We start from the raw sequence: 21437 nt of genomic DNA, 5'->3' as shown, positions 1-21437 counted from the left end.
AACACAATGAATAGTTTTTGCCTTATAATTGAAACCCATGGATTCTGACTTCTCACCACACACTCTTCCACGGAGCAAGCCAGCAAACTACAGATTGATGAGAAATTTCTATCAGGTGAGTTCTGTACAAATCAAGCTTTCAAGAGCTAAGGTCACTCTCATCTTCAGGCCTCAGAGTGAAGAGGTTATCTCGGTTTAACCCAAGGTGAGTTCTGGAAAGATTTCCGAGCCTTCGGGAGCTAACGTCACTCACACCTGCATTGACTGAAGTGAAGAGATTATCGTTGGGTTATCGACCAGTAGAGATCTGGAAAGATTTTCGAGCTTTCGGGAGCTAACGTCACTCACACCTGCATCGACTAAAGAGATTATCGTCCGGTTATCGACCAGTACAGTTCTGGAAAGATTTTCGAACTTTTGGGAGCTAACGTCATTCTCATCTTCAGGGACTGAAATGACTCGGTTTATCAAACAGACGAAAGGTTTGAAGCTTTTGGGAGCTGCCTCTATTGTAACTGAATTCTATGTTTAATATACATAGAGGTAAATTCACCACTACATTTATAATTTTTTTGTGCATTTCTGAGTATTTTTCTTATTTTGCTTCAATTTTTGCTACTTGCGACTATGAAAATGAATGATTTGCTCCTCAACGAATGAAATGCCTATCGATTAGATGTACGCGTACTAAGGCCATTACAGAAAATTTCTTTTTATTGGAATGAACGTCTGCCTAATGTTTATATGAACAAAAATAAAGTTGATTTTAGTATTTTCCACATGGCGTGCACTTACTGTTCTAGATTAAATTGATAAAGATATGCTCGCAAAGTAACTTCTGTGCCCAAAAACAGGAACTCGAACCCGGAACCTTCGGTAGCGAGATGACAAGTCGATCACTCAAAACACTCGACCACAGAGAAAACTTGCCTCGCTGCGATATACATGTTCAGTAGACACTCATATTTCAGCTATTTTACAATTTTTGTATGTGAATTTTACGTTAATTATATAAATCTGTAAGTTAATCGATGGTCAATTGTGAACTGATATGAGAAAATAAATACAAATAATTTACAGTAACGAGCTACAGTAATCACTACAAGAAGGGAGGGAGTCGTGCTATGTAGTGAAAATTACAGGTAAGATATGTAGTGTATCTGTGCTCGTTTCTTTGATATATTGCATTATTATAATGTACGTGTTTCCATCATTATAATTAGACAATAAATCAAATATTGAATTTTTTGAAAATTTATCCATTTTTTGTCATAAATAAAGGGAGACGTTTACGCTGATAAAAGAAAAGTTTAAAAAAATTCAAGAAATATCATGAATGTCACAATCAACAACTTTTTACGAAAGACAAACATTATTATTTAAAACTTTTTCAAATTTCGACACATTTGTTTCATCCCCTTTAGCATAAACCTGTTACGCTTAAAAATCAATAAACCCAGTGGAAAGGTGTCGTGTGACGCCGGAGACACGAAATGCTTTCTCCTCTCGAAGTTCAAGCCTTTTTCGTCTTTTTCACTTTCTTTATCTTTTTTTCTGTTTAAATGGGTGCTTCAAAGTAGGAAATGGAAACGCAGGGCCAATGCATTCACAAGAAGGGCTGTCTCCTGGAAGCGTCAATCAAGTGACAGAGTTGAAGTGATTTTTTTCATTTCCAGGTCCCTTCTCCCAACAAAAATGTATCTTCAAGGTGCGTTAGAAGCAAAGTGCATAACAAATTGGACTAATTACAAAGATAAATATTTAAACATTCTAATTAATGAACCACTGTGCACGATTGTTTCTAATGTAGTAAGAAATTGTATATTTATAAAGTAGGTCTTCTTCGGGCGATGACGTACTAGTATTGATATTTTTTGTTTAATCTCAACATAATGAAAACAGACCGTGTCCCATTTTCGCTACAATTAATTACGTCTTAAAGAACACGCTAAAATTTAGTATTGATAGAACATGTTCTTATGGACGAACTTGTTAAGCTATCCGTGGGCACTGTGTTTAAGTCCAGTTTCATTGGTTAAACTAAACAAGTAGAATAAATAATAAGAACTTTTCAAACAAAGTTGGTCAAAATGAATTGAAATGATTGCTGCTGTACTGTCATTAATTAATAAACAGAAAATGTCTTTGTGTTTGCATTTCAATGGACGTATGCTTAATGTAAGAAAGGACACGAATATAGTTGATTTTAGTAGAGGCCACATTGTATACCTACAGTTACAGTTTGAACAATTTTAAGTGGAAGCAAAGTTTGAAAGATAATGAAATGGAACAATTACGGTAGTATCATCCCTGCAAGGGAGATATGATTGATTGATTGAATTGTTGTTTCAAGTCCACTTTATGCACAGAGAGGCTAATCGGGACTGGATCTACAGTTAAAAGTGGGATCCGAACCACTATGTGCCTCCCCGGGTATCGAACCCGGGACCCCTTGATTACAAGGCGACGACGCTACCACTGCGCCATCGGAAAAGGCTACAAGGGAGATATGCTTCATCTACTAGGTTCTAGGGTGTTCGGGGAAAAGGCACATACGTCACAAACTGCGATTTTCTGAAGTCACATTGAATCAATTAAGGAAAATATTATAAGTATAATTTTATATTGGGCATGCGATACTATTTTAAACAGTGATGTCTATCATGTCTCTAATGTTTGCTATTAAAATAATAAACACAAGAAACTCTCTACTGTAAAATTGCATTTTTTTTATTTATTCTTTTTTGCTTAGGTGCTTTTCTTCGAACAGCGTAGAATTTTGCCATTTACTCTGCCTCTGGAATCTGTGGAGCAAGGCTGCGCATGGCGGAAGAGAAGGGGAGAAAGCGAGTTGGCGGAATGAAGTGTGCGTGCTGCTGCAAACGGCAGGTCAAGTCCTCTCGGTCACTACTTGCTCTGAGACTTGTTTTCGTTCACTCGCTCCAGAGATTCCCGGGACAGTGTGTATACATTTTTTTCCTTTTCTTCCACGGAATTTGTGTCTAAAATATTAGCAATCGTGTTTCGTGAAACGTAGTCGACTATGCCTAATTAAATACCCAAATGAATGCAATTCACACTTACATGTCCAAAAATCAGTTATTTGAAACTTGTAATGGTGTTTTTGTTATTTTCCGTCGCGTTTCTGCCACTTTTGGCTTATCGCGATGATGATGCCGAGTGATGATTAGATGAAACCAATGATAGGACACTCACAAAGCACACCCATCCCCAGGCCGTGAGTTGAACCCAGTAATTCTGTGGCGAGGTCGAACGTAGACCACCGAACCGGTAGATTGTTTGAAAGATTTACGGTATGTTATTGTTTGTTTGTTTCATTTATTAACTGATTTTTAAAAGTCCACTATATATACACGAAGGCTAATCGGGACTGGACCTGCAGTTTAAAAGTGGGATCCGAACCTGGGTGTGTGTGTGCGGGACCGATCGAGAGGACCGATCGTGTTCCTTCCGGAGAGGACTTGACCAATAAACACGTGAGAGAGGAAGTGAGTACAGCTACCTGCCGTTTGCAGCAGCACGCACGCTTCGCTCCGCCAACTCGCTTTCTCCCCTTCTATTCTGTCCTGCGTAACCAAATCGTTAGCGCTCTCGCCATTGGTGCGATCGGTCCCGGCTTCGATTCCCGGTGCAGCCCCAAATTTCGGATTCCGTGCTCGTAGCGAACACGTGCTCTTAGCGAACACCGGAAGGAAAGGATTTGCAGGTGCGTGCTGTTTGCGAACACACAAACTTGCCCTGTCCTGTTTGTCCTTGAAAGTGGTCAACATGCAAGTGTTGCCAGTGATACCTAATAATCATTTTGTGTTTGAAATTAGCTAAATGAAGGATCCTCAACAATTTAGGTTAACTACATGAAAGTTTTTGTTAAAATATTGATATATTTCATCTTCCTTCAAATCAAATTTTACATAGGAAATGTAATTGTTAATCAACCTAGGTTACTTTCTTGTACAAAGGGCAACTTCATAAGACATTTGTAAATGTTATTATTCATTTTCAGTTGCTCCAAAGCTGTTTTCATCCGGCTGTCGATGTTCATGTAAGTCTTCTTCCTTTTTACCGCCAGAGACTCCAAGTTCTCCTTGCCTAATTTCGAACATGGCTAAATGCCTACGTTGTTAGGTTAGGCTAGCTATGTTTAGTTCTCTTAGCCTAAATAATAATTTTTCATTGTATTTATGCTAATGGAACCTAACCTAACAGGCCTAACCTAACCTCGTAGGCATTCTTCGTCTGACGCCAGAACACAAGGTAGCAAAACTGTTGAGCGACAAGGAAGACCCGATTGATGATCAGGGGTGAGTCAGGTCAGGTCAAAAGGCACCAGCCAATGAGGTGTTTCTCCACGCAATTTGTCTTATCACTGGCAACACTTGCATGCTGACCAGATTCAAGGATAAATAAGACAGGACAAGTTTGCGTGTTCGCTAACAGCATGCACCTGTAAATCCTTCTGTAACAGTGTTCGCTAAGAGCACGTGTTTGATACGAGCACGTTCGCTAACAGCACGGCACCAAATTTCGGCGTTGACTCAGCGTCGTGAGGACAATTGTATAGCTACTTGAAAAGACGAAGTGGCTGGCTCCGGTCTCGATCCGCTGACTACTCATCACTCAATGAAAAAGCCGCTCTGGCAGGCATACAAACATAAAGCTTTACTTTTATATCATAAAGTAAATACGAATTAACAGGAGCGGTAAGTAATTACTTGTCGTGTCGTACTTAGATGTTGAGAATTTGTGTACAGAAAATGTTATCTTCCCGAGTTTCGTTTGCAGTGGCGTGATCATGTGGGTTCGTTTTGAATTGGTGGTGGGGGGGGGGGGGATTCTATATCCCATTTCGTCAAGATATCCTTTAAAAAAGACAATGTTGAATACGTGGAACGGAAATATAGGAATGGCTAGTAAAAAGCACAAACCCCCTTTCAAACATTTTGGGTGCGTCACTATTCTATGTAGCGACATGGGTCCTGTCTGTAGGGCGTGTTACTGTCCACGGGGGAAGAGGTTCGATTATCACGTGGTTGATCCAGGTCGGATTTTTTCCACTATATACCTGCAAATTAGCTCTGGACCTCACCCAGCCTCAAATCAATGAGCGCCTTTTGACAAACATGGGGGAGGTGGATAAAGCGACCGAAGATTGGTGCTGATCACTACCTCCAATACGTGCGAGATCGAGAGAGGGCAGTATCTCCATGCCCCTATGTTCCTTCATAGTAGAATACACGGGGTAGCTTTGCCTTCCTTTCCTTTTGTCGTTGTTGTTCTTAATTGACGACTGAGCCTTAAAACAAAGCAACACTGGTACAGTCACAAACATTTCTGGGTTGTAACAACCTCACTGACTTTGCAACTCAATGTGTCCGTGACTGTACATTCAAGTAAGCTACGTACAGTTTCGGACACTGAAAGTCAATGTGATCGTTACAGCCCAAAACTGTCCGTGATTGTACAATTTTACTATAATGCTATGTAGTATTAATACTATCAAGTTTACAATCATATTTATACACATAAATAATATTCTAGTAATATCGCCCTGATTTTAAATTATTCAAAATAAATAAAGGAGGCTTGATTTGATTGATTTAGTTTTCTTAATATCGCATTTCTTCCACTTCTGGTTAATCGCGACGATGAAGATGAAAAAGATGAAATAATGAATAAGATGAAATGGTTAAAGGGAGAATCACAAACATATGGGCGGCACAATACGAGTCCCACAGAGGACTGGCTGTGGGTCCAAACGCCAGAGCCTCGTTAGGGGGTTTGACATTTTATTGTCTTAAGGAAAGGTCACACCTTACACCCGTAAATAAAGGAGGTAACATCCTAAAATAACTCATTATTTAAAGATCATGTATATTTATTTGTGTATGTATATTCTTGCGCACTTAATAATAATAGAATTTAAATATTGCAAGGAATGCTTGAGAAATTAGTCTTATTTAATGCGTTCCGATACTGGAAAATTTTCTCTGTGTATGCTGAAGTATGTAAACTGTAGTCACAATTTTCATTGCGAGTAAAAGTGCAACTAATATACGTGTCCTCTCTGTGTAAACACTGCAGAAATTGAAGAGCCAGCAGTACGAGACCAGGGGAAAGATTTGAAAACCCGACTACAATTCCAGTTGGCACTTGCAATTGTTTGAAGTTAATTTATGATATTCATTATACAAGCACACACGAGCGCGCACAATGGTTGCAGGCTACATTCACAGCGGCGTGCATTTTCACATGTGTATCCACAAACGTACATAACTCAAAGTCTGTCGGTGTGTTAAATGACCGGCAATCCAGCACCGGAAGTTTAGTCGCCTCGCACACTTTGTTGTCCTTGAACTGAACATTTTATCACACATAAACCATCGCGGGAAATGTTTGTGCTGCTGAGTTGCCATCAATTCCCTTGCTTGTTTTCGATGTTCATGCTATTTCTACTTTGATTATTTAACGTCGTTTTTCTAACTCTTGGCCTGATCACAACGATGAGATGAAAAAAGCTGATGATTGGACAAACGCCATACTTAAACGTTCATGACTTGACAAGCATTTGAACCAAATAATAATTATAATATTATTAATAATAATCTTTATTAAATCGAGCGTGTTTCGGCCTCTTGCGCCGTTCATACAACAGCCCTTGTCTATAAGAAAGTGACAGACCGAAGAAAAAAAACATGAAGGAATACATAAAATATAATACATAAAATTTAATACATAAAAATTATAGAATTATTAAAAAGTGACAATAATATAGACACAATAGTGACATTATTTTATGGTAAAGAGATAGTTCAATGTGAATTAGTAGGTAGCCACATAATAATTATAATAATAATGATAATAGTAAAAAGAGAAAACAATAAAAATGAAAAAGATAAATAAAAGTTTTCTTAAGTGATCCCTTAACAATTTTTTGTCCCGTGCTGTACCAAAAGGCATTTCTTTAGGTTTCTTTTAAATGTGGTATGGTTAAACAGTTTGTAATGTTTTCTTTAAAGAAAAATATGAAAGTTATGGTTTTGTGTAATCATAGGTATACAATACGTGCTCACTCATAGCGGAATGGTTAATGTTTGTGTATTTAGCTTAAGCATTTGTTCGTTTTTATCTTATAGAAAATCGCTATTTTTCTTTAGGTTAAGCATGACAATAGGAATGTATGAACTTGATTGTAATGTTTTGATATTTGGAATTTGGTGAAAGGATACTCGCAAAAAGCAGCCATGCCCAAACACGGACTCGAGGCCGGAATCTTCGGTGGCAAGATTGCGAGTCGACCACTCAGCGTACTCAGCCACCGAAGTGGGTTCCATGAATTCGTTCAAGGAAGAAACAAAAAAGTTCAGCCGTCGAAACAAGAACTTTCGGTCAATGGGTTCCAAGTTCTATCCCCGATGGAGACACGTTGAACACTGGTTCGGATCCCACTTTAAACTGTAGGCCCTGTCCCCAATTAGCATATATGTGTATCAAGTAAACTCAAAACAAACTTTTAAAGAATTTTCGGAGACCATATTGTGAGTGGAGGAAAAAAAAAACGAGACGACCTGTGTTAGCAGTCCCCGGTTCAAAACAAGGTTTCGACTTTTTTACTATTTGAATGCTAGTATTTTTTTTATTCTTGAAATTCTTTGTATATAGTGGCGTCCAAAATAAATAGAAATTGTTTTATACTAACTTTGGGCATACATTGTATAAAAACATATAAATATATGTTTCTCTTGTATCTAGTAAAAGAGAGAGCACACAGGTATTTTATGTACCCTGTAGAGATGCCAGTTATTCCCTTGGATTCTTTTAAAAAGGGATTTAAAAATAGGAAAGGAAAATTAACACATGTCTTATATTTGGGCTGTAAGGGTGACCCTTTCTCGAGACACCCAAATAACAACCTCCCGTCGTGGTCTCCCCGGTGGCGCAGTGGTAGCGTCGTCGCCTTGTAACCAAGGGATCCCGGATTCGATACCCGGTGGAGGCACATAGTGGTTCGGATCCCACTTTAAACTGTAGGTCTAGTCTCGCTTAGCCTTAGTGTGCATAAAGTGGACTTAAAACACCAAGTCAATCCAATCCAATCAACCTCCCTTCCACGTAGTACACCCTGAACTGTATTTTGCAGACTAACGAGGCTCTGGCGTTTGGAACCATGGCCAGTAAAATCCTCTATGGGACTTGTGTTATGTTTTGCCAATTGTGTTTGTGATTATTCCTTCATCTATTTCAGCGGTTCCCAACCTGAACTTCCCAGGCGTTCCGTGGCCGCTCCAGGAAAATAAATAAAAATTGAACTAAAACCTGAAGGAAAAAAATTGCGTTTCAAAACCAAAGTCTTCTGGAGTTTTGGCTGCATTTGCAAGATGAAGTCAAAATCTTGTCGGAGCAAAATTAGTATTGCTGCCTTCCTCAACTACATATCTCTGTGAAGCGGGAATCTCCGCTTATACAGCTACCAAAACAAAATACACAAGTCTCTTAAATGCAGAACCAGACATTCGCCCGCAATTATCATCAACTGAACCTGAAATATGAAAACTGTGCAAAACAAATGCAACCACAGGTGTTTCATTAAACGTTTATACGTTATTTTATGTACCTTTTTGTTGCTCTCACCAACAATGTAAAACCAATTGTAACACAAATGGCTTGATTTATCGAACTTTGGAAGAACTTTTATGTATGGACAAGTTTTGACAATATCATGTGCATTGGTGGTAGTTGAGAATAAATTGAGTATTATGGTAAATTTCAAAGTTTTTAAAATATAATTTCATTGCATGGACATTGCGCAATTGTTTAGATATCTCTGTACTTTACTTTCCCTTACTATCTACCCCCTTTTCCTCTGCTCCGTAACATTATTTCTAAACACCATTAACTTTTAAGATATAGGGTACGGTAAGCCTAAGGGAAAATTCACACCGAAGAGACACGCGACACGAGAGTTTCACACCGAAGAGACAAGATGCACGCGGCAAGCGACACTGGTTTCTTTGCTCAGTTTGCGTGATGGCACCGATATAATTGCATTAATCAGTTTATTAGTGACCCGAAAAAAAAACGTAACAAGAGACATTGTTACATGTAAATTGCGTTGTAATATTTGTGCAAGTTATTGAAACTGGGGAGAGGTATGTTATGAATGAGAAAACTGAGAGATATTATGCACTGACCTCAAACTGTATACGCTAGACTTTTCAGCCTGAATAAAGCGAATACCTAAACACTAGAGAAATGGTTCTCATCCTTCGTGAAACCATGTCACGGTATTTTTTTTTAAGTCAATGCCCTTAGCCGAAGAATTTTCCTCATAAATCTTTACAGCATTTAAGATTTTATGCATGAATTAACATGTACCTATGAAATTAAATATTGATAAATAAATTCTCGCATAATCATAAAGAGTTATAATAGTTTGATTACGTGTGTAGGATTGTTGACAAATATAAAAATATGTAAGACAAGGTGGTAACGTAGTCTCCTTGTAATTAAGTGATCTATATATAGAGCTCGTTGCAATGAAGCATTCACTGCGAATACGCGAACAACAAACTGATGCGACACGCTGCACGGTATTGAGAAAATGGCACAATCCGAGAGACACGTAAGCGACACGCGACACGTGAATATTGCCGTCTCTTCGGTTCAAAAGGTTGCATTCATTACTAAGTGTTGCCTTCCAAGCGACACGTGTCTCGTGTCGCGTCTCTTCGGTGTGAATTCTCCCTAAGGGGCTCCGCCATAGAAATTGATTCTAAAAAGTGTCCGCAAGTTAAAAAGGTTGGGAACCGCTGATCTATTTCATCTTATCACTATTCATCCTCATCTTTGCAATTAGCTGAAAGTGGCAGAAACGCGAAATAAAATAATAAAAAACTTGCCGTCCATTTCTTGTACTCATGGCAAAGTCGGGACAAGATCGAAACAAGTATCTTTAAGTTGTACAGTGGGATGCATAAGTATTACCAGGCATATTATCCATCACTATTTTCAACATGCATCCCCGTGTTTTTTAGAAACAAGCGGTATAGAGGTTTGTTTCCTGCTTCATGAAATTTTATTTCATTTCTTGAATATTACGTTGTGTAAAAATGAATGGATGAACATGTGTTGGAAAATTAGCTTGGTGATACTTGTGCATCCCACTGTATTACGCTCCCTGAGCTCATCCGACCGTTTCGAAGGCAAAACTACCAGAGTGATTTGATACCGGGAAATTTCTGTTGCATCAGACGCTTCGAGGAAGTGTAAGTTTACAAGAACGCTGGATTGACAAGCAGTAGCGTCTTATCACATGTCAAACTGGAGATGCCACAAGGGACGTTGCGTCAGCGTCTTTTGTCAAAAGGAGCTTCTCCCCATCCAGCATCTAAGATATACATGATGCGTTAAAATAAATGATCAGCCGCATGTAACGTGTTCAGTCAAAATTATGAGACACTGTCTCTATGGAAATATACTATATAAGTTCGAAAATATGAATGGAATCTAGCCGTAGGAAACTTATTTTTCTGATCTCGTATTGAGAAGAAACTTTTAATAAATAGAGAAGTTCGACCATGCAGGCATGTATTTGGTTTGTTAATTGTACGCTCCTGCCGGCGTCCGTGGCGAAGTGGTTAGCACAGCGCGCTACGACGCCAGGGGTCCCGATTTCGAATCCCGGCAATGGGCATGAGTGTTCTTTGTAAGTGTCCCTTCAACAATTTCATCATACCATCACTCATATTCATCTTTGCGACTAGCCAACAGTGGCAGAAAAGTGAAGGAAAAAACTAATCAATCAATCAATCAATCAATTGTACGCTCCAAACTTTGAATATAAACTCTTGACAATGGCAGGGTGCTGTTTAAAGACACTTTTAGGAAATAGAATTTATAGAAAGACTAAACCTACAGTTTGTAGTATCAAGATTGATTGAATTGTTGTTTTAAATCCACTTTATGGGTTAACCTGGACTGGACCTACAGTTTTAAGTGGCATGAGAACCACTGTGCCATGTGCCTCCACCCCACCGGTTATCGAACCCAAGACACGTTGATTACAAGGCGACGACGTTACCACTACGCCATCGGGGAGGACCACTGCAATATGTTTCACTGAGAATCGAAACCAGGATTGTTCGCTCACAAGAGGACGGTGTTAGCTACTACCTGTTCAGGAGGCACGTTTCTGTTTGTTTGTGAAAGTCCCTTTATCAATTTAACCTAATCACCCGTCATCGTCATATACTTTTAAATTATATTCAATTTATTTACTTTTATTTGCTAATTTATTTATTGTTACTATTGTCTTGTCATCTTATGATATTATCCTTAACTTTTTGTGACTTTTCATTTTGTGAAAACTAAAGTAAAAATCTATGGCAGAACAGCCCGCTGAGCGCCAGGGCTTGTCAAGCGATTTCATTGGGTGACGCGTGGTCAGACATCGAGTCCCATCGCCGATGTTTTCTGGTATTTGAGACCGGAGCCCGTTACTTCTTCTTTTCAAGTAGATCCACTATTGTCGTAACGATGTTGGGTCAAAACCGAAATTTTTGTGAGTTCCACCGGAAATCTTACCAAGGACAGCTCGCACCAAAGGTGACAGCCCTAACCATTTGGGTACAAGGGAGCCCTTTCATTTTATTTTATTAACATTATTAATTTGCACTGTATGGGGCTTATTGAATTGGATCATCGCTATTAACCAAAAGTTGAAAGTCGACGAAAAATAAGACAATTAAAAAAAAAAGTGTACAGAAGCCAGAAAACAAGAAAAGATCAGTGACTCCGCGCTGGAGAACAGTTTAACTTCAGTATAAACATAAATGGTAAATAATTTTACTAATGGAAGGATTTACCAGTATAAACGTGTCGACATTTTCACAGAATTCAGAGCGCGGATGAGTTATTTGAATTTGATAAGTGACCTATGACGGAGCTGGCACGATCATGCTTTTCACGGTGGGATTTCTAGTTCGATACCCAGTGATGCGGTAAACAAGCTGTTCGTACCGTGATAAATCCTGTACAACACTTCAAACGGGTACAGAAGCATGCTCAGCGAGACGGTTTCATGTCCAGTGCGATAAATGGCTGCTGGTTTGAAGGTTACCAGGCCAAAGATATGCCAGGGAACGTTCGATTGGTGGTGGGAAACAGTCAGCCCGTGAGGTGGAGTGATTAATGTCGATGCCATGGGTTGTAGGTTCGAATCCTGGGTAAGGTATGCATGAGCGTTCAGGGGCGCCGACTTGTCAAAATTATTGGGGGGGCTCTGATCACTGAAATAAATGAATGATGACTCACTACCTCTCTTTTCTAAAAAATAAGAAATACGTCTTCGTATAGCAGTTTTTAAGCAGCTATTATATTCCTCATGCAAATGAAATGTAACATGAAAAACGTTTATAAAATGTTTCAAAATCTCTTTATGTCTATTGTGTCTGCTCATTTGTTTTTTTAGATAACAATTAACATTTTTATTGATAAGTATGTATTGACATTAAGAGACCAACCTAAAAGTTTCATGCCGACCTCGGTGGCCGAGCGTGTTGGGTGATAGACTCAACCCGCTTTCATCCAGAGGTCTCGGGTTCGAGTCCCGGCGAGGGCATGGGCGTGTTTTAATGTCCGCAACAGACATGTGATATGTTGCAAATAACCCATAAAATAAACAATATTTAATAGTTTTATTTAATTATTTACATAAATGCTAACACAAATCGCAGGAAAATGGTTTTACTTTTTTGTTCTTGCTACAATATTTTACTTTTTAAATTTAATTTTGCAATAATAAAAACAAATAGCATGTACACTAAGATATAAATTGACATACACAACAAAAACATATGAACATGATCTAAAAATAAAGCAAAAGTTGCTCTACGCAGTGGGTTATTTTTTATGAACTCATTAACGAGCGGTCTCAGGTCCAAATTATCAAGCACAGTTTAATGTATGTGAGTACCGCTAAGTTGCTTAGTCTCTTCTACCTCATTGTAGATCTCAAATATGTCTTTAGTCGGCTAATAACACTGAATGACCTTTCGGCTGTGGCTGTCGTCACTGGCACAGTGCTGAGGACCATCATGAATTTGGCTCCTGGAGGGTGCTGACTTCCAAAAGAAACTTCCTTATGTCACGCATGGTAGTTAGAACCACTTTCTTCTGTTTGGCGATATCACCAAGCATGGACATGTGTAAGGAGAGCCTATCGGCATCCAAATCTTTGCGAAAGAATTCTCGCGTTTGCTGAAACTTTGTTGTGCAACTGTTCACAGCTGAGATGCATTCTTTCTCTACGGCTGTTACTTTTTGTAGTCCTGTAGATTCATGTCCTTGTTTAACACATGATTTTGCTGTGTCACACACGTCAGTGTATATTGATTTATAATACTATTTTGGAGTGTAGAACTTGTGATGTTTGGCAGCATCAGGATTTTCAAGTCTCTTGGGGACCTGACGTTGCCGGGGCAATTCTGGCTCAACGAGGCTCGGTTTGCCCTCTGTGCATTTCAGCCAGAACTGCTCAAAACACATTCGCTTTTCTTGAAAGATGTCAGTCAAGTATTTTAGTTTTGATTCTATTTCTGTAGAACCAATGCGTTGAGACTGAATCTTACAGTTTACCTCTTCTATTTGACCCATCACATGGCAGTAGAGGGAGAGAAAGAAAAATGTCTTGAAGTGAAGCATTGTCTCCAGATATCCAGCACATTTTGATGCTGCGTCAGTAGAATCCTCTTCAGAAAAATTTTCAAGAAAATTGAGAAGGTTTTCATAGTTCCTTAAGATCTGTTGCATACTGGAGGCTCTCAACGTCCACCGACGAGGGCAAAGTGGTCGCAGTCCAGTATGGCCAGCCTTCTCATTCACATCAAAAATATTCCTAAATATTTGCATTCTTTTAGGGGATTCCCAAACAGTCTTTAACAAGTCGTTGGCTAAATTCATTATGTCTCTAATTAATATATGTATAATAGTAAATAATAATTATATACATACTTAGTATATAGTTATGAGTTATGTGATTTGCTGTTTCCGGTCATAGCCCCCCCCCCCAAAGTTGATGGTTTATCGGTCTCAGCCCCCCAAAGTTGATGGTATAGAACATTTCAAATGTGTATTTAAAGTTAAGTTCATGTGGCAAAATTCAGAGTAAACTTTACAAGTGAAGAAAAATAATACATTAGATCCTCTTAAGCAAAATTATTGGGGGGGCTCGAGCCCCCCTAAGCCCCATGGAGTCGGCGCCTATGTGAGCGTTAACCCTACTTAATATTTTTACCAGGTCATCATTAATCCTTATCGTCGCGATTAGTCTAGAAAGATAGGCTATACAAGCAACGACAAATAAACAGCATACGGTAACAGGAAAATGATATGTTTTGCAAAACTTTATGAAACTTATACATTATAAAAATGCAGTGCAAAATTTCCAGAAACTCGATCAAATATTGTCCCTTACTTGAAAGTTGGATTTTATACATGAAGAAGGGGCAAAGCTTAAAAAATATTTAAGAAATACGGCTTTGCCTTGTAATCAAGGGTTCCCGGGTTTGATACCCGGTGGAGGCCCATAGTGGTTCGGATCCCACTTTAAACTGTAGGTCCAGTCCCGATCAGCCTTATTGTGCATAAAGTGGACTTTAAACACCAACTCAATCAATCAATCAATATTTAAGAAATAATTCAGGAAACAATGCAAGACGGGTAACCAAACCCTATATTTTTTGTTTATTTTTTTGTTTAGCATCACGCCCCTCCCCCATGAGATTTGTTCCTTTCCTTCACATATTTTTACTTTATTATTTTTTTTGTTATCTTTCTATTTTGTAGCACACCAATATCCAATATTCTTTGCCATCCAACTCTCCAATTGATCATTTACGTTAAACACTATATGTACAGTCACCAAAAATAAAAATGGGACACATATATCCTTAAATACCCGCTTCCTTGGATGGCGTCACCTGCGTTGCCTAACTATACGGAAATGAGTGTATAGCAAATTTTCAATGAAATGTTCTGCCACCGTCGTAGAGTAAGGCAACATTGCAGGGAAGCGAGTATGTAAGGATCTACGTGTCCCATTTTTATTGCCGGTGATTGTACAATGTTCAAGTAAGTAGGACTCGAAGCAGAAGCATGATTCTTTTAAAAAGCAAAGTGCAATTCATGGAGAATTACTATGTCCTATCTCTATCCATTTATATGACTCTAATACTACATTGGATCTTGATGATGTGCGTCTTTGTGAAGTCCAGCTGTGACACCGCGCCATTGTACGAGACTGCTTTGACATCAAACTTCTTGGTGTCTTAAATATAAACAAATTCGATAGCTCAATGCTAACAAGAAAGCAACAAATACTTCTTCTTCAAATAAAGATGCAATATTCTAAAATGTTGTGATTAGATGTATTGATGTCATCGGGATTTCAAACCAACAGTTAGATTAAATATTTCATTTGAATTTTCAAATTTCTAATATCTATGTATGTAAAACTAATACAACATAACATACGTTTGGCTTACTACATAATCAGACATCCGTGTTGACAGTCTTGACTAATCTTGACTAATCTCGAAAACAGATTAAAGTAGTGTAAGCTAATTGCCATTAATTAAGATTGTACGCAAATTTATCTAAAATAAAACGGTCAGATAAAACGTTTCAACGGAAGTAGATGTCGTAACATAAGGCGTAACATAATTTTCGGCAAGTTTGCTACACTTTGATGTGACAGATAGAAGCTGTAATAACACCTTAGATACATCTTACTCAAATGCATATTTGGGGAGTTACAAGTGTGGGGAAAGTGTTATCGGGTACACAGCACTTGGAAAAACTAGATGATTTAAAAGTTCTTCGGAGGACAAAATTTTATCTTTGTGTTTTTTCTGCGAGGGGAGTTGACGATTGGATAAAAATTATGTTTTGAGCTTTGCTGGTTAGTACCTTGAAAGTGTGCTCGTATCTGTAGGAAGAAGTGGTGTTTCAAATTTATGTTAGATAAATTGACATAATTAAATCAAAACTACAACGTTCGATTTTCCGGTCTTTCCGGTATTTTTCTTACAAGACCAAGAAGGTCGTCTGTTACCTTGATTCAATTTGAGAGAAAAATGTGTGTTTTTGTGTTTTGTTTTAGTTCATAATAAATATAATAGCAACAACAAGTAAATTATCCGATACATAACCAGCCTCAAATCAATGGGCACCTGGGGGCAACAACCCCGGATGTAAAGGCGGCCGGAGCGTGGTGCTGATCACATCATTTACAAAATGGCCGAGATCGAGAATGTGTGGGGCCCTACCATCACATCCCCTAAAATGTGCCTTCATGGCACGGTGCTATATGCACGGGAAACTTTACCTTACCATACATTACATACTCAGGATTCTAACTCAGAACTCTTGGTTTTCCTTGCGTTGTTCTAATCACTACACCACAGAGGTCGTCAAGGGAAGAATCAAACATCAGTCACCTAACTGGTCTGATCAAACCACGAGGGACAAATTCTACCAAGTTCAAGAGAAATATCCTTCACAATTTCCACACGCACACCAAGAAAAATTTTCCAGAAAAATCAGAATCCTGTATTACTGAATCAAATTTAAAACATCCATGCTATTTTACGTTCGCTGTAGCTTTTTCTTTTAAGAAAAAAGTTTAAAAGAAACACGTTACACCTTTCGGAGCATTTTATTCTCGTTTGTGGCCACCAAAAATTATTACGGGACACATAAAATGGCAGTTTTGTGAGTAAAATTTCGCATCATGCTATTTTACTTCGTACTTTTACTTCCCATTCGCCCTATTTGCAGTATCAATTGCAGGGGAGGGGGAAAAAAAACATCTACTGCAAATCAATACGTTAGCTCGCTCGCTTCTCGATTAGTTGTCGTCGCTTCAGCATTTCAGGTGGCGAGATGGCTCACGCGCATATTTCATGAGTTATAACTCATTTACGACTTGGCCGTTAATATTTTAGTTACTTGAAAGCAGAAACAATGTTTCACCTGCATACCAAATGTTCTTTACGTTCGTTTCTAACCTACATAAATTCCGACTTCTTTTTATAGCAAGTATTGAAGGATAAACCATTTCCAATTTCTCGGAAGTTATTTACTTTTATTTCAAAATTTTCCTCTACGTTTAGAGTATTTCTGACAAAAAAACGGTATTAAATTCGCCAAGAAAGTGTGCTCCTCATCCTATTATATCGTACATTCTACCGGGACCTCAACGATGACGTAGTGTTTACGTCGTCGCCTTGTAATCAAAGGGTTCCCGGTTCGATACTCCGTGGAGGCACATGGTTATTCATGTCCTACTGTAAACTGTAGGTCCAGTCCCGATTAGCCTATTTGTGCATAAAGTGGACTTAAACTCTCCTACGTTACCAATATACAGGGTGATTCTGTAACTTGGCAACAGGTTAACAGATTTGAAATGTACAATAAATTCCACAAACTTCCAACGCAGGGTACATTATTTTGAACATACCCCAGTTAGGGGTATCTCGAAAATTTTAAACCGTAAATGAAGTTGAGTGACACCTCATTTCCAAACAACTTTCGCAGGAAACATTCTTATGGTTGTCTTTGGATGCGCTCGGTTGATCATACTGTATTGACTTGGACTTCTAAACAGTTTTTTTTTTATTATTATTTTACTCCAAAATATTGGGGACTTGTTCTGCCTTTTTTGGTTTGGGCAACGATTTTCAAAATGGCTACCAAATTGTGGTAGAAAAGTGACGTTAAATAACATAAATGCAACACACAATTGTAGTACAACGATAGTTTTAAAATCTAATGAAAGATTCAATTGCAATCGATTGATTTGGTTTATTTTACTTCACTTTTCTGCCTCTTTTGGCTAATCGCGAAGATGCGGAAGAGTAATGATGTGGTGAAAATTGATGAAGGGACACTCACAAAGAACACCCATGCCCAGGGCGGGGTTTTAACGGACTTCGGCTTCAATTACAACAATAAAGCGTTCCATCACACAGGTTTGCCATATTGTGTGATCTGCCAAGGTATACAGAGTTCGATGCTCAGTGGTGTACACAGTTGTTCACTTAACTGTGGGCCTTCTTCGTATGAAGTGAACTCAAAAAATGTCTAAGCCAGTCTTCGGACTGCAAACATACTGTATATCTGTCCCACAAGATTTAATCGTATATTGACCCAATGAAACGAAAAGAGAGAACTCCTGCCACGAATTACCATCGTTCATTTGCCCATTGCTTCCAACGGTTGCCATCTAGCTAAAGCCTTGCTGACGAATCGCTTCATTCAACGTTCCGTGAGAAATGCGGCTTTTACCAGCACATTCAGCACTTTAAACGCAAATTACTGAAACTGTGACCTTATTCAGAGCAGCTGACGTTGCCGTCTGATAGATATAATGTCCAGGGTAACCAGTTTGCAATGATTTCCCAAGCAACAACTTCCTGCGTTAGATGCAGAGTTCCACACTAAGGTTTACCTAGTTCATTTCTTCTTCTTCGTTTCGGCCACTGGGAAATATCATGCAGGCAGCAGCGTAGCGGTTTATTTTCGAAATTCTCGTCTATCGTGCAGAAAAATTCCCATGAACTTCCGCTCGGTAGACTTTTTAGTGGCAGGCAATACTACGCATTTGCATGAGGTTCCCAAGTTCCTATTCTCGAGGTGAATTTGATCTCGGGATGTTTTGAAAGTTATACCAAACAAATATCCATTCCTGCTTCTTTCTTACTGGTTTTCGTTCATGGCCGTCGCAAACTGTGGTCGAACCCGTCATCCGACCCCCTCCTGGATATTGATATCGTCCATTTCAAATTTTGTAGTCAGTAACAGAAATCAAACTAAGTTACTTAGTATTCCAGAAGAATCACCTAAGCAAATATAAGTTAGTTCAAAAAACTGAGAGTAGAATACAAGGCAGAATGCATGTTTTCATATCACTTAATCCAAAGAATATATGGTTTCATGAGTTTTAAAAATTCCAAAAGTTATATTTTTTTCCCGGAGTGGGTGATATAAGGTCGGAATTTTTCCGGCCTTGTCCCCGCATAAAGCTGCTCTTGGGCTCACCCAGCCTCAAATCAATGGATACCTGGGGGCAACCCTGAGTGGTAAAGTCGGTGGAGAGTGGTTCTGATAACATCACCTCCAAAATGGTAGAGATCGAGAATACGTGGGGCCCTAACTCCACATCTCCAAAATGCGCCTTCATGGCACGGTGCTACATGCACGGGGAACTTTACCTTACCTATTTTTTTATGTGAAAGCTCACACAATGTATATTTCATTGCTAAAATTTAAATCTGACTCTCAAACATTTGTTCCTGAACGAGGTGTGTAAAAGTAAATAAAAAGTTGAAACTCTGCATATGGTTCCTCTCCTCAAACCTAAGCTGCTATTGTCATGTTTCAATGGCCTTTTAACAAATGGTTATGACAAGACTTTTATCGCACAGAATCATGTTAAATCTCAAGAATGTGCAGTCAAATTCAAAGATTTATGTGTACTCAAATTGTCTTTCACTATCATGCTACACTTTCCATTTATATTTTTACACGGGATGGTTTGGTACTGGAGGGAAGGTACACTTTGCTTCAGTGACCTCTTTTCTATATCTAAACCCACGTTACCTCCCCAAAATGTATATGGTGGTGGACAAATCAGGTACACATATCTTTGAAGGTGATTGTATACAAAAAAGTCAGAGATGGAATAGATGTCGAAGTACTTACCTCGCTTTGTACGTTCGGAGAGGGAAGATTCATGTAGTGGGAACCACCCCCCTCTCTCCCGCCATCTCGGCTTCTCACCAGTCCTGTAACAAAGATGAAAATATTTTACTGCAAATCCGCTTAGAAATCAAGCTCGTGTAATAATCATTTTTCTTCATTAATATTCATATCAAAGCTCTGCTAAGTATTAATGTTATCCCGTGACTTAATCTTTGGATCATTTTCTCTTCTTGATTACTTACATATCTTTGCCTAGAAATATAGAAACTCATTCCTTTATATTTTAGAAGTAATCGTTTTTATGTATTCTTGTATTTGCTTATTCTGTTAAATTCCTTTTCATGAAAATGTTAAATGAGTTGCCGGCTGAGTCGTAGTTTCATTCCGACAAATGGCCTCCCCGATGGCGTAGTGGTAACGTCATCGGTTTGTAACCAATGGGTCCCCAGTTCCATACCTGGTGGAGGCACATATCGGTTCGGAACCCACTTTAAACTGTAGGTGCAGTCCCGATTAGCCTTCTGTGCATAAAATGAACTTAAATCAAGAACTCAAACAAACAAGAACCCATTCCGACAAACGAAAACCACAGGTACAGTTATGGACAGAAATCCCATGGGTTTGTCACAACCGAATCAAAATTGTACATAGGTATATATTGAGATTTAAGAATGTGTCGAGAGTTCTAAGGCTTTGTTCCGTGATTTTTTTCTCATTTATTCTACGTGTTCGTCTTAATCTTCGCCTTTTAACATCAGGTCAGATATTTTACCCATCATTTGGTTTTAGTTATTTCATTAGCACAATGTGTTGCAAGAAGTTGACCTCTAGTGAAATATTATAGAGGTAATATGGACCCTGGGAAAATTCAAAAGTTAATGAACAATTATTTAAATAATTTTAACTGATTTGTTTCTATGGAAACCATTCTTTCTCAAGAGAAAGTTGTCGGTGAGATTAAATAAATTTAAAAATTTGCCAATAATCTTGTTCAGAAGTATCTAACTTTAATATGAAGAAACATACTGAACAAATAAAAAAAACACTACAAATTCACATGTATGCACAATAGTGTTTCAATTAGAAAACACTTTAAAATATTGCTGGTTGGAAATAAAATGCATATTTTCACTGCCTATCGGTTGCAAATTGCAGAAATCCTGAAACTAAACAAGTGAAGTTCGTATATGTTATTGGGATACATGAAAATACAACATTAGCCATTGAACTAAGAAATTGGAAAGCTCACGAGTAGCACGTGCTTCTGTATGGTGTTCTTACTGTAGAATTCATTTTCAGAACAATTTCTGATGAAATAATGCAATGTAATATAAGAGGGATCAAACACACTGCAATATATAATAATTATATATTGTAAATTGTTTATGATTATTATAATATAATTATAATATTTCTCATATTCAGTCACATAAAAAGAACACATACACGCACACACAATAAAACTAAAGCGATTACCGACAAAACCAAACTACGACAACAACTACTGTTAGGCAGAGAAGAAGAATGTTTTTCCTTAACAACTTAATTGATCGCAAGGTTTCGCCATACATTTTCTAATACACAATATTGTTTAAGCACATTTGGGCAACAGTATAATTTTTCATTACCATCCTCATTCTGAAATTGTTTTCTACGTT

The 21437-nt window shown here is 38.3% G+C and overlaps 1 protein-coding gene across 4 annotated transcripts in view; it reads right to left on the bottom strand.

Annotated features, from left to right (window-relative positions):
- The window catches only part of LOC145983985 (uncharacterized), a 387657-nt gene that overhangs the window by 111480 nt on the left and 254740 nt on the right, over positions 1 to 21437 (bottom strand). For all 4 annotated transcript variants that reach the window (XM_083117228.1, XM_083117229.1, XM_083117230.1 and 1 more), the window contains exon 2: positions 19780 to 19862. In XM_083117228.1, coding sequence (XP_082973354.1) covers positions 19780 to 19862 — 83 coding nt within the window. The remainder of the gene's footprint in view (positions 1 to 19779; positions 19863 to 21437) is intronic.

Source organism: Lepisma saccharinum, chromosome 2, assembly GCF_977018435.1.
Source record: "Lepisma saccharinum chromosome 2, izLepSacc3.1, whole genome shotgun sequence".
NCBI lineage: Eukaryota > Metazoa > Arthropoda > Insecta > Zygentoma > Lepismatidae > Lepisma > Lepisma saccharinum.
This window is presented reverse-complemented; position numbering and strand designations above follow the sequence as displayed.